Genomic DNA, 15123 nt, shown 5'->3' with positions numbered 1-15123 from the left:
GGTAGTATATTAAAACTACCCCTCCCAAAAAAGACATATTGGCTCCCTGTAAGATTGGAAAGATGTAGCTGATAGCAATGTGTGTTAGAAAGTGGGATGAAAAATTGTATGAGACCATAATGTGAGGTAGCTACTAAAAACAAAACCACAAGGTAGTGTGGACCTTTGGAGGGAACACAACAGAGAAGGTACAAACCAAACTCAGAAGCTAGACTGCCTTGGTTTCAACCTTTGCTCCATCACTGCTCGGTATCTGTATAATCTTGAGCATCAGTTTCTCTTTTTTTTACAGCTTTATTGAGGCATAACTGATATATTAAAAACTGCACATATTTAGTGTTTATAATTAGATGAGTTTGGAAATAGGCATATACCTGTGTGTAGGCTTCCCAGATGGTGGTAAAGAATCCACTTGCCAATGCAGGAGACACAAAGACCTAGTTCGATCCCTGTGTCGGGAAGATCCTCTGGAGGAGGAAATGGCAACCCACTCCAGTATTCTTGCCTGAAAAATTCCATAGACTGAAGAGCCTGGCGGATTACAGTCCATGGGGTCGCAATAGAATCAAACATGACCGAGTGACTAAACATGTAGCACACAATATACCTGTGTGAACACCAATTACTTTATCAAATGGAAATAGAATTATACCACTTCTAGGCTTGTTGCAAATATGTTAAGCACTTTTCAAGATTCCTAGAATGAAATTAGTGATCAGTAAATGTTAGTTGTCATTATACAACATTATTATTGATTATAGTAAATTTAGTGTCCAGATTCTAAAAAAAAAGAAAAAAATCATTCGGTTCTATACTATCTTGTTCACATCTATTAATGTGGCAAATCTATCAATAGTCTTTTAAAACCAACATATACTTTTTAGTTTACCTCCTATTGTAGAGAGCAGCCAGCATAGTTAATGCAATCTGGAAATAATGGCTTCCCGCATTGCGGGCAAACGCTTTACCATCTGATCCACCAGGGAATCCCTATAAAGAGAAAAAAAAAAAGTCAAATCAGGATTATCACTCTTGAGGGAGGAAAAACCTAAGAGACAAGAGAGTGCTGTTTAATGTATAGAGTTCCCATTTTGCAGAAGAAGAAGCCTCAATATTTATCAGTCAAGAGGACAGAACAAGGATCAGTAACTAAAACCCAGTGGGAGGCAGAACTGAAATCAGTGTATTAAGAACAAAAAAAGAAACTAAAATTGTTTACAAGGGTGATATAGTATAGTAGAAGTTACTCCACTCTTTGCCAGATGTGGTAGTGCAGATTGCTGAATTATGTGGGGAAAACAACCAGATGACATTTAACATTTAAAAGGACATTTAAAAGCCCTTTCTGGGGCTTCTTTAATGGTCCAGAGGCTGAGAATCTGCCTGGCAATGCAAAGGACACAGGTTCGATTCCAGGTTAGGAAACTAAGATCCCACAAGCCTCACAGCAAGTGAGCCCACGCATCACAACTAGAGAGTCCACGCACCGCAATGAAGACCCCACCTGCCACAGCAGAGACTGGATGGAACCAAATAAATTTTTTATAAAAGCCCTTTCCAACTCCAATTCTGAAATTTTGTTTATAGGTCGTTAAGTTATAGGGCATTTTGGTGTGGGTGTATATGTGAACAATGCCTATCACAGGTTACCCTGCTGCCATTATTACACACATCACGTATGATCTCTGTGCTGGTCAGTGAGGTGACACAGCTAAAGAGACCTGGAGGGCAAGATGAGGTTGACGGTGACCAAGGACAAGGAAACTTCCCCTGGATCGGCTGCTGAGCGCTGCTGCCTGATCCTGGTGGTCCTCCCTGAGAAGGTAGAGATGGCTTATCTTTTTCCTGTCTTCATTAACAATTTTCTCAAACGTTCTCTCTCTGTTATAACACTTGCTAAAGATTTCCAACCTTCCAATTCTCCACAGTGTGACTGGAGTTCTGCTCTATACTGTGTGGGCTTCCCAGGTGGTGCTAGTGGTAAAGAACCTGCCTGTCAATGCAGGAAACGGAAGAGACGGGTTCAATCCCTGGGTTGGGATGATTCCCTGGAGAAGGAAATGGCAACCCACTCCAGTGTTCTTGCCTGGGAAGTCCCATGGACAGAGGAGCCTGGTGGGCTACAGTCCGTGGAGTTGCAAAGAGTCGCACATGACTGAGCGACAAGCACACAGCATACTATACTGTACAGGCTTGGTGTGGAGTCCAGGATCTCAGTTCAAGTCCCACCTTTGCCCCTCACTGGCAGTCTGAGCCCTGGGCTTCCCACCTGGGCAGTGACGATAATGGTGTCATTCCTGTGCTGTCTCCTTCACTAGGTTCTTTTGAGCATTTGATGCACGTATTAATGTGGATAATATTAAATAATAATAAAAGTATGTATTTGTTTATAAAAATAACAAATATAAATATATATTATAAAAATAATAAAAGCATATATTATGTGCTTTATAAATGTCACACACTATTGATATAAACAGGATTGTCTTCGCTTCTACCTGAAATGATGCTCCCTGCACCATACGTTGCCCTGCACCCTCTGCTTCAGAACATGACCATTTTCCAAAAGAAAAACCATTTGTTTTCCACAGGGTGAAAAACATTAGATTGCTTTTCATTTATTTTCCTTTTATTTTAGACTCTCAAGCACCTTGCATGTGCCAGTGATGACTTTTAAAAGTACAGCTATTCAGTTCAGTGACAAGAAGTGTTTTACCTCCTTGCTTTGTTCAGACATTGTTTGTTACTGAGATGAGGCCGCTGGAACACTCAGTGCTTTACGTCAGAGTGAGAGCCAGGCAGAACATGGGGAATGGTGCGCGTGCCCGCTGGGACGTGTTCACGTACAGAGGCAGATCACAGCAGGACCAGGCTGAGAGTCTCGCCGTTATAGGAGCAGGGGAGGTTGCCTTCTGTGTTTTCTAGAAGAGTGCTTTGCTGCTTTCATCTTTCTTTGGTTTTCTTGTCTGTCTCATTCTTACAGAAGGTAAATCCATGAACTGCCTCCAGACCCCGACATTCTAGCATCCTTATGTGTCCTTTAGGCCAAAATCTGAAAGGTTCCAAATTGGTGCCAAATAACACAACCCCAAGCAATCTGAATTTTAAAGGCGAAATGAAATAATACCTACAGCATTTAAATTTCACTTCTTCAAGTCCTCAGTGTAGTTTCTATAGTTGACATCATAGCAACTATAGATAGACAGGGGAAGGGTTATAAATGGGAGATTTAATATCTTCATAATCACCCTAATTATTACTCATAATAATGAAATATTATAATATTAAGTATATAATAATAATGAAAATAACAGTATAAAGCTAGTGTGTGACATACATGTTAGCACTTTCCTCTCTGTATCAGCAGCTAATCCTCAAAACTCTTGAGACGCTAGTGATCTTATAGATCAGGAATAGCAAGAGAGATACTATATGCTCATGGCCTCAAGTGGGAAAGTCACAGTAAGATGAAAATTAAGCCCATAATTCTCAGTTGAAAATCAACCTGTGTCTTTTCCTTGAGTACTTTAGGCTATTATTTTAAACTACTATTCAATATTCCTTTTAATATTTAAAATAAATTCCTCTTTGGAAGGTTTTCTGCCACGATGCAACAAAAATGTTTGAACGTGCTAGCGCTTAAATCAATGAACACATAAAATACGTCACTATTTAGAAGGAATAGTGTGAAGCTTTCGGGTAAATTTTAAGAATTTGAACAATATGACTGCACAAACTATAGGAGCGTTAATTGTAGCCGATTCTGATGTAAGATATTCTCACAGCATTGTGGTAGGAATCTGCTTTTTTTACTGACTGTGCTTACAGGCAGCAAACAGAAGACCCTTATCCAGAGCAAGAATTCTGGAGTAATGGAACCCTCTCCCTTAGAATGTGGGACTGAACGAAATTACATACTGAAAACATACGTGTTACATGCTCCAAGTCAGAGAGATGTTTTCAAATGGATGTGCATGCCATTATCTAATTCAGAATTTTCTACTTCCTAATTTGGATTCAAAATGCATTATAGTGTGAATTAATAGAATTTTGAATAGCTCAACATTTAACAAAGGGAAAGGTGTCTGTGGCCTCTGCTGGAAATAATTTGTTTTAAAAAAAACTAGACAAACTGTTATTAGAAAATCTTGAAAATTTTATATCCTTATGGCTTTTCCATTATTTACATTTCTTCTCCCCCTTTTTATGAATTAGTCCTCATCCTGGGCTTATATTAAGTTGGAATAAATCTAATTTGAAGGCCTTAGTTCAGTTTCTTTCCTTTTGATTTTCTATGTGAATACAATATAATTATTCTAGTTTTTAGAAAATTTGGTTAAAAAAAGTGTATATATGTTTTACATATAATCATCACACCTATACTCAAAACTTTTTTTTTCATTTTAAGTATTTGAGTGTATGTAACTTCTTCTTCTTTTTTTTTTTTTTTAATATTTATTTGGCTGCACCGGGTCTTAGTTGCAGCATGAGGACTCGTAGTCATGGCATGTGGGATCTAGTTCCCCGACCAGGGAATGAACTTGGGCCCCCTGCATTGGGAGTGCAGAGTGTCAGCCACTGGACCACCAGGGAAGTCCCTGTATGTAACTTCTTAAACTACTTCAAATGCTTTTGAGAAGCTTAATTTTAAGAACATTTTCACTCAAATATAAAACATAGAAATTGCTGCATAAATTCCAAACTAATAAGGAACATATTAAACAATAAAAGAAAAAAATATGTTGTTAAAGGTACCTCAGGTAAATTGTGTGTTTGTACAATTAGGTCCTATGTTCTCTGATGATCAATCATAGACTTTTCCTGAATCTGAAATGCCAGAGTGGAAATGTAAATTTTCCCTACCACAACTTCAAATTGAAAAGACATGCTGAAGCGACTTAGCAGCAGCAGCAGCTATTGTTTTAAATCTCAAAAGATCCATTTTTCTTGCAAATAAAATTAATGACCAGGTGCAGGTTTTTCATTTATGAAGCATGCAGATTATCATAAATCAAGATATCAGAGTTCTACTCTTGATTGTTTCTTCAAGGCAGGCTTTTCTAGGTTATGAGACGTGCACTTTCAAATTAAGTCAATTAGACTGTAGCTTCTATTAATCTTTGAGATGGGAATAGTATTTTTAAAAATTTGTCTCCTTGTTAAATAGACACCATGACAGTGTTTGCATAGTGTATTGTTAACCTTCTGTGGAAGGTTAAGCGGCTTCTTCTGTATCTAAATCTGTAGCTGTGAAAAATGTCTGCAGCACTGCACCCACCTCCCCATTAATGAGGAAAGTAAAGACGTGCACCTGTGGAGTTAGGTGCAGCAGCAGGAAGTAAGAGCATTTGTAGCATATAATTAACGAGGAATTTTTTTCTTTCTTTTTTTGAACGGCGTGTTCATCTCACTAAGTTAACTAGTGATTAACGCTGGAGGAAAATTTGCTGGAGTCTGCACCCTTACTTACACTCATTCACTCGCTGGTGTATTCTGTTTCTTACGCGGCCCAAGTCAGAGGAACTCACCTTTCCATCCTCTATTCCCTTCCATATGTATTGATTTCTTTATGCCCCTGGGGGAATTTTTTAGATGTTTTAACTTTTACTGTCGTTTCATTAGCCACATTCTGTTCTTTTCTGAATCAACTTACAAGTAATCCAGGAAGTCTTATTTTGATTTAGAGAATACTACCCTAAAAAGCAAGGTGGAGAAGTTAGTGCTTAGTGAACTGAGGGTTTCAAAGGTTTAAATGGAGAATGGAAAACAGCATTGACTCTCTTTTAGGGGTATTTAGGGCTTTCCTGGTGCCTCAGATGGTAAACAATCTGCCTGCAATGCAAGAGACCCAGTATTTTATACATAATGTGCTTGCTATAGGGCTTCCCAGATGGCACTAGTGATAACCCTCCTGCAAATGCAAGAGACATAAGAGACACGAGTTCGATCCCTGAGTCAGGAAGATCCTCTGGAGGAGGGTATGGCAACCCACCCAGTATTCTTGCCTGAAGAATCCCATGGACAAAAGAGCCTGGTGGGCTATAGTCCATAGAGTCACAAAGAGTTGGAACCAACTGAAGCAACTTAACACTCACGTACTTACTATGTGGTCTTTAATCGTTATTTTCTCCTTTGTTAAGAAAACTATAATTACAAATTACTTTGCCAACAAAGGTCCATCTAGTCAAAGCTATGATTTTTCCAGTGGTCATGTATGGATGTGAGAGTTGGACTATAAAGAAAGCTGAGCACCAAAGAATTAATGCTTTTGAACTGTGGTATTGGAGAAGACTCTTGAGAGTCCCTTGGACTGCAAGGAGATCCAACCAGTCCATCCTAAAGGAAATCAGAAATCAGTCTTGAATATTTATTGGAAGGATTGATGCCGAAGCTGAAACTCCAATACGTTGGCCACCTGATGTGAAGAACTGACTCATTTGAAAAGACCCTGCTGCTGGAAAAGATTGAAAGCAGGAGGAGAAGGGGATGACAGAGGATGAGATGGTTGGATGGCATCACTGACTCAAGAGTTTGAGCAAGCTCCAGGAGTTGGTGATGGACAGGGAAGCCTGGTGTGCTGCAGTCCATGGGGTTGCAAAGAGTCAGACACAACTGAGCAACTGAACTGATAATTACAGATATAGAAAAAATTTCTAAGTGTACCTCTCTAGAACGTAATATTCTTGATAAAAACTCATCCAAATCTGCAGTTGTTGAAGTTGAAGCGGCTGTTCCTTTGATAAGGTTGAGGACACCCACTTGCACCAAAATGCGTAGCAATATTCTGTCTGGCTAATGCAGTCACACGCATGCCTTTGATTTATGCACCAGAAAATGAAAACTGAACCAAGTGTGCTCAGTTTTTGTTTTCTGACTAAACTTTATTTCCTAGTAAGATAACGTGTATTAATGGGATGAGACACAGTGACTTCCAAAGTATGTAAATTTTACTGCATAATACAAGAGCCTTAGCACAAAGGAGCACTGAACCAGCGATAATGTCTTCTATCCAAACACATTTGTACTGTAAGTAGAAACTGTTTAAAAGGAAATTATATCTTTTTCAGCAATTTATCAGAGATAATTACCCTTCATACACCAAAGGAACGATAAAGTGTTTTAAAGAACTATGATTCTAATTGGTAAATGTCACCAGCTGTTGCAGTTATTCTTACTTGTGTATATTCTTTTAATGATTATAGTCTCATGCCACAAGCTACATGAAAATATATTCACTAGGTGTGAAATTCCCGTATGTCACAGTTTCAAGAATAGGTAAACAGCTCAAAGATAAAGGAAAAAATAATGCTAATGAGGAATGTAAAAATGATAGGTTTTGTTTACTAGGCAAGCGGAGCTTCATTTGCCAAAGGGGAGAAAATGTAATTTCAAAAAGAAAAAGACGACACTTAATTTGTTGAAATAAACTTAAATGAGACTTACTTCACACCCCCGACCAGGGATTCTAATTTTCTTAGCTGTAGAACTGTCTCAGCTTACACATTTCAGTATTACAGCCCTTGGGTCTGCCAAAGGAAACAACACAGAGTTTTCTTTTAGGCTTAAATTGTAAACTGTTTGTTAGTTTCAGGTGGTAAAAGATAACGTTTTTCCTGGACAATGTTTCATGATGTCAAATCAAGGAAACAGAAAATTACCTTCCGAGTCTGTGGCAGGTGTATAAAGGCATCATTCTCCATTTCACCTGGCTATAACTCAGTTTCCAGTGAGTCTGATGGGTCCAGTGATTAGCTAGTGTAAACTTATAAGCATACTCCTCTTTTGAAAGGCAGAAATAAAAATGGGGTGGGGTGAGGAGAAATGGTGGAAGAGGCAAGCCTCTCGTGTTTATTCTTTAACTATCAGTCCGTCTGGGCAAAACCCAGCTGCCTTGGTATTACACATATCATAGCATTTTCTTTCCAAACAGTTGACTGAAACTCACAGGTGGAGCTGACTTGTTATCATACGTAGAAAATTATTCTGTCATTTTCATTCTGCAGCAGTATGCTTTCTGAATGTACTCATTTTTAGCGTTTTGACAAAGTTTGAGAGACGTGGAGAGAAATCCTTATCTTACGGGCTTCAACTGTTAATAGTAGCTAATAATCTTGTACAAATTACCCTGCCTGTTCACTGGAAATCTCAGTATAACACCACTTGCCCCCAAAGAAGAAAATCGCCTAGGTTTCTCTTGAGTATCCTTGTAATTATTTAAACTTTCAAACATTGCTGAAGAGAATTATGTAGAAAAACAGCAAAATGAGTTTGGTAAGTTTGGAATATATTTTCTGCATTGTGTAGGAATGCTCTTGAAGGAAAGATCAATAAAGACATTTATATAAATAGTTGTTTCCGGTTAAAACTAGTCATGAATTTTGTTATATCAAGGTTATATTTGAAAGTATCCTTCAGTGTATGTGATATAAATTTCCCTTTAGGCTAAGTATAAGAACAGTAAGAACTTCCTGGGATTTTCATTGTCCAGAAATAATTTTGTTAGCAAAAAGTCAAATTTTTATTAATGAGATATGCCAATGCCTGCACTGTGCACTGGTTAAGAGATGGGCAGTTTTATCATTATATATAAACTATTATCACTCCCCCCAAAAAAAGAAGTGGTAAGAACTTTCCATCTTTCACTTAAGGAAAAGGCATGACCACTGTCCTAATATCACTCAGTTATATCTTGTCTTTCCTTCAGTGTGTTAGTCACTCAGTCATGCCCAGCTCTTTGCAACCCCATAAACTGCAGCCCACCAGGTACCTCTGTCCATGGGATTTTCCAGGCAAGGATACTGGAGTGATTTGCCATTTCCTTCTCCAGGGGATCTTCCTGAATAGTTAAATGATTCACATCCTCTTTCACCTGATTTCCTTGTTATTTACTTTTGTGAAGAGTCCATTGATGGCTTATATAAGTGCATCCTACAGATATGAAATGATGCACGACTGACTGACTTATTTGGGCATCAGTTTTACCATTTCATCATATTATTGCCCTATTCTAATTAAATGAATAACTCAGTACAGATTATGAATCAACTCCAGGTATAGAGTATACAAATCATCTAGTCAAGCTATGTGAAACTCAATAAAGAACTAAAGATAAGTTTAGAAGGAAGACTCTTTAGGAACCATTCAGAGTTTTGTCCCTTCCTTGTGCAGATTTTGTAGATTCCATAGCAAGGGGGACTTTTATTAACTGCCTTGTCTCATCTAACATTAGAAGATGTGAAATGCTGAATAACTTTGGAAAGTTAGCTAGTCCACACCTTGGCTCTTCATAGGAAACTAGTTCATCCATAGTCTTATCCCATTTCTAAAATAATATACGTGCTTGAGGTAGTATTGATAAATATGGATGAGCAGAAGCAATGGATAACCCACAAAATTTTGATTTGCATCTCATTTTGTAATGCATTAAATGTTTTTTGTTCAATATCTTCCTAATAAAACTTATTTTGTATTCCTTGAACACCCATAGTAGTTGAGGAAGGCAACCCAAGGAAAGCTAACATTTTTTAAATATATATATGGATAAACCAGCCAGAAATGATGAAAAAGAAATTGTAGTTGCAATTAAGAAATGATTATTGTATATGGGAATTTTTTGAAAAATTTATTCATTTATACTAAGCATATTGGCTTTGCAAGGTAGCCATTTTTTAAAAAAGGTATCTACTATCTTACAACCACATATTTCTAATCATTTAAATGATGAACAATAACTGTGACCTCAGGTTATAGACCTCAATAATAAACTTTTATTTACTTTAATTATGGAATTTGAAGGTGTCCATTGTTGATTTTTTTTTTTATTAGTAATGCAATAGGCATGAACTTGGGCAAAATTCAGGAGATGGTGAGGGACAGAGAGGCCTGGCGTGCTGCAGTCCATAGGGTCGCAAAGAGTCAGACACGACTAGGCAACTGAACAACGACAATTGTTGCTCTTAAGCATATTTTTCTAGTGTAAATTTTGAAATGATATAATGAATGATTTTCTAGGGTGGTGATTAAATAAATTTTCACAATCAAAACTTAATATTGTTCTATTCCCTGTGCTTTTTCCTCACAACAGAAACCAGGAATGGATCTGGCAGATACCTATATTATGTTTGTTCGGCAAAATCAAGACATTCTTCGAGAGAAGGTCAATGAGGAAATGTACATAGAAAAGTTGTTCGATGTAAGTAGCTACTCTTCCAGAGCCAGCTGGCATTGTAGATGTACTGTGAAGGGAAAAGTTGCATTTTGAGGGTGTCTGCAAATCATTCTTTCCTTTTTTTTTCTTCTACACAGCTAATAAATAGTTTATTGTTTTGTTTCTTTGACTGCTGCCAGAAGTCTTAATGGGTTTTTTTTCCTATACTTGAAAACTGTCACTATTAGAATGAGAGTCTCAAAATCATTTGAAGGTTCATTTTAGCAAGCAAGATGATATCTAGTTTACCATTGTGTACAGCTTACATCAGTTGCCTTTGCAGCAATCCGTAAACAGAATCATACTGTAATGTATTTGGCCCCTACTATAAAAGTTTTTCTTAAGTCAATATGATATTCTTCATGTAAACAAAGAAATAAGTCACAGTAAAGCCAGATATCTGCCACTGTACTGTTAGTGTGCCTTTTCATCTTGCTTTCCAGTACTAAAGTTTGCTAACAGATAGAATGCTGCTCTGGTCTCATGGAGGTCTTCACAGAGGCGTGGCAGCTCCTAGGAAGGGGAGGTTGTAGTTTTAGATGCCTTGATCCACAAGTTTCATCCACTGAGTATCTGTAAAAGAGACTAAGAGAGCAGTCCATTTCAATAACAATGTTGTCACTTATTTGTAATTAGGCAGCAGTCAGTTCAAAGGAAATGGTACTTTGCTGATGACATAACTTTGCATAATCCATCCCACTGCTGATTCTGACGTGTAATACTTGCTCTGAACTGTATTTATTTATGTACATCTTCTCTGCATTTTAGAAAAGCTTTTCTGGCAGTTTCATTTAATTATGCAAGTTACCGCAAATGTTTTCACAACAGCAATTCACGGGCTTCATGGTGACACTTCAGCTGTGGCAGTTACAGAAGGTCTTGCTATGTCATCCTCTCCACCATGGTCTGTCATGTCAGTGTTTGCTGTTTGTCAGGTTGGGTGGTCAAAATGAGCCTTCTCTTTCGTATTTTATGTTTCTAGCCTCTACCCAGGCTGTTTTACAATAAAAGTATCATCTGTTTTAATAAGCTAAGTGTTAATATGTGTGAAGAGAATGATTTCCGAAAAGCTTTGATGCCCTGCAGGGGTAGAAAAATTATCATCCATCCAGCTGGCTCTTTTACAAAATACTGAAACCGTATTAGCAACTTCTGCTTCCATTTGGTATTGCTCTGAATTTATGAGCATATGTTTGACTTCCAAGTTCTCTTTTACTTTTTTTTGCTTATGTGGTAATTTTCAAAAATGTTGAACAGAAAAGAAGAGTTGATGTTATTCCCATTATGTTTCTTCTTGGTATAGTGGAAGCACATTTTCTATGTTGAGAAAATGGTAGAGTCATTCTACAAATAGGCCACTACGCATGTCTGTGTGTGTATCTCTGTGTGTTACATATTTCTTAACATCTTCAATTTTTTGTCTTGGTGACCTTTTTACTACAGAACTCATCCTCAGTTTGTAACAGAGGTAGAATTTCTTTCTTCATAAAAATATTTCCCACTTCAACTCCCTTCCATTCACCAAACTTCTTTTGAGACTTTTGTATGGCAGCAATAACAAAGGGAGCTAACTAAAGTAGATGTCAGGAGGCCAACATTAAAATGATGTGCTCATTCTATTGTCATGGCTATAGGTGTATATTGCACTTTCCTTCCAATGCCTAACCATCAGACATGGCTGTGGGTTTGCTTCTAAAAGGAACCCTTAACAAAAAACCATTCTGTTTTGGTTGTGAAGGTTTTGTCATTTTGAATATCCCCCATAGGACATTGGACTTATTATTTGTAAAATAGTTACAATGTCCTTAAACATTCTAATATTTTTGAGATGCACACTTTTATCACTGTAATTAAAAACAAAAAGTAGACTCTAATTCTATTGATATGTCATCAAGAATAACATAGATGAGGGGGTACTAAGAGCCCCTAATTAGCCAAGACGGAATTTGCCTCAATTACAGTTAGTAAATGAGAGGTTATCAAGTATGTGTTGAAAGGTAAAGTAGAATGTGTATCTTAAGCAACAAATCATTACCGAGAGACATTATATAATTATTGGAAATCCACTTGGCTGGAGCTTAAAATAATATTGTTAGGTGTCAAGAAGCAGTTGAAAATAACGACCCTATAAATACTGTTAGCAACCTGAGTCTATTACAGATAAAAGATTGAAGGGAACAATTTTATTCAGGCATCAATGACAAACTTTTGCTATTCCAATTAAAGTGTTTCCTGAGTAAGTAAGGAAATGGAGCCTCCCACCTTCAGATGCAAAGAAAAATGTGTACACACACACACGCACACAGCAGTGAATCATTACGCAGTGGTTTTAACCAACCCGGATAAGAGTGTAGGGGCTACAGTATGAGAGCTTAATTCCTTACAAAGGATATGCTTTTTATTCAAAAGAAATTTGCTTCATTTTAGAATATATACTAACATTTCTATATACATCAATTATTCTACAAGGCACTGATCCTGCCTCCAATACCAACACTTTAAAAAAGAGATCAGGTGTCTTACTAAAGTATCTTTTTCTGCGTGATACCCCATGCATGGAAAAGACTGCTGAAAATTCTGTGAAACTTGCCCTAAGAGTAATAATAAATTACTCATGGTGTTCCTGGCCTTAAAAACTTTTTGATTAATGAAGCATCTTAATAGTTCCTAGTTCGAAGGGAGATGTTCTCAATCGTGTCTGACTCTTTGCAACCCTGTGGACTGTAGCCCACCAGGCTCCCCTGTCCATGGGATTTCACAGGCAGGAATACTGGAGTGGGTGACCAGTCTCTTCTCCGGGAGAATCTTCCTGACTAGGGGCTCGAACCTCTTGTGTCTCCTGCATTGACCGGCAGGTTCTTTACCACTAGTGCCACCTGGGAAGCCTGATAATAGTTCCTAATATTTCTGACCAAATACCTTAGGGTTCTGTTTAAATAATTGTACCAGTGACTAAGGTCCAAAAAGATGAGCACTGCCCTAGATCTGTGTCCATTGTTTTGGGGCTGTACCCGTGAAGGAGAATGGTACCTCCTATCATTGTCCATGAGCAACCCACACAGCCATACGCCATGACCCTGCTTTCTGAGCATCCTGCATTGCTGTGATTATTGTTTTAGCCTCTATGGAAGTTTTTTGGTTTCTTCAGTATGTTAAAGAGGGAGATAACTAAAATATATATTATCGGAAAGGCCATAAATAGGATGATCTTAGACTTTTAGGTCAAATCTTGAAGTATTAAAACTAAGGTATCATTTGAAGATCATGGTTAATATCAGAACAGATATCAAGACATTCTACTTTCCTCCATAAGTTAAACTTATAAAACACTTTCTATTTTAAGCAGAAATAACTTAAGAAAAGTGTTCAGTAAATGATGGCAGATACCCTATTTAATAGAAGGTACTGGGTTTGACCAAGGTATTGGGTTGGCCAAAGAGTTGTTCAGTTAGTGAATACATTGTTCAGTTAAGTTCATTGTGAAAATGAAAAAATATGACTTTTATTGTTACTTAAAACCGAACAAGCTTTTTGGCCAACCCAATACATCCCTAATTTTTTCAAAGTGTCAAAATTATAATTGTGGCCTTACCTGTCATCATTGCTATTCCCAGACCTCCATGTACCAGGAAATGTGCGAGGTTCTTGACCTGTATCATTTCTAACCTGGATAGATGCTTGCATGTGTGCCAAGTCACTTCAGTCATGTTCGACTCTTTGTGACCCTATGTACTGTAGCCCACCAGGCTCCTCTGTCCATGGAATTCTTCTGACAAGAATACTGGAGTGGGTTGCCGTTTCCTTCTCCATGGGATCTTCCCAACCCAGGGATTGAACCTTTGTCTCTTTTGTCTCCTGCATTGCAAGTGAGTTTTTTACCACTAGCGCCACCTGGGAAGCCATGTAGGTAGATGCTGTCACCCCCATTTTAGCCTTATTTTCAGGTTAAGAAGTGTCCCATCCAGAGATGATAAAAGACTTGTTACATACTAAATCAGACTTTGAAATTGTGTCACTCTAGTTTCAAAGTCCATATTACGCCTACCATACTTCCAACTCAATGGACATGAGTTTGAGCAAGCTCTGGGAGATGGTGAAAGACAGGGAAGCCTGGCATGCTGCAGTCTATGGGGTGCAAATAGTCAGACATGACTGAGTAACTGAACAACAACTTCAGATTTACAGAATTTGAAATGATAAAACAGTGTTTGGAGGAAGAGGACTGGACCAGGAATCCAGAAACCTGAGTTCCAGCCACAGTTCTGCCATTGACTGGATAAGTGCATTTCAAGAAGTTCTGTCACCTGTCTGAAACTCAGTGTAGATAGCACATGTAAACCAAAGAAGTTGGTCTAGAACTCCAGATGGTTTCTGAAATCCCTTCCAGATTTTAAATAAATTAGTTTTAATTTTAGCAGTGGCGACAAAAGTTACTGGGTTGCTTGCATGCCAAGTCTTGCACCCCAGAGTAGCAGACAGTTCTAAAGTGTTTTTGTGATGGCCAGGTGAAAGCAAGAAGCAGTAGCAGTTATAGTAGATAAGTAAAAAAGAGATTCTACATAAGGAATGTCATTTGATATTCTATACAGCTGCTACCATGGTTCTGAACCCTACAGGCAGAAAAATAGTTGGAACCCGTATATTCTATATTCATGTTAAGTCTTTCAGAATGACCAGAATATCTTAAATGGAGGTTGTCTTTGCTTGTCAAGTGGTGCACATACTGAAATCTATATGTGAATATAATATTCCCGGAATTGCACAATAGATTCTTGTAGCTTATATTGTACAACATGGGAAATAAAGCCAATATTTTATAGCAACTGTTGTTGTTCAGTTGTTATTTCTGACTCTTTGTAACCCCATAGACACCAGCAGGCCAGGCTTCCCTGAATGTAGTATAACCTTTAAAAATT

General features: G+C 37.8%; 1 protein-coding gene across 19 annotated transcripts in view; it reads left to right on the top strand.

Annotated features, from left to right (window-relative positions):
• CADPS2 (calcium dependent secretion activator 2) overlaps positions 1-15123 on the top strand; it is a 535874-nt gene that overhangs the window by 497550 nt on the left and 23201 nt on the right. For all 19 annotated transcript variants that reach the window (XR_014066703.1, XR_014066704.1, XM_081534079.1 and 16 more), the window contains one exon: positions 10085-10192. Coding sequence is in view for 17 of the 19 variants with exons in the window: in XM_081534079.1 (XP_081390205.1) it covers positions 10085-10192 (108 nt within the window). In the remaining 2 variants the exon portion in view is untranslated. The remainder of the gene's footprint in view (positions 1-10084; positions 10193-15123) is intronic.

The sequence above is a fragment of the Giraffa tippelskirchi genome, chromosome 10 (genome assembly GCF_054371585.1).
Source record: "Giraffa tippelskirchi isolate mGirTip1 chromosome 10, T2T-mGirTip1v1.2.pri, whole genome shotgun sequence".
Classification (NCBI taxonomy): domain Eukaryota; kingdom Metazoa; phylum Chordata; class Mammalia; order Artiodactyla; family Giraffidae; genus Giraffa; species Giraffa tippelskirchi.
Note: the sequence above shows the minus strand (reverse complement) of the source record. Positions and strands in the feature narration are given on the sequence as shown.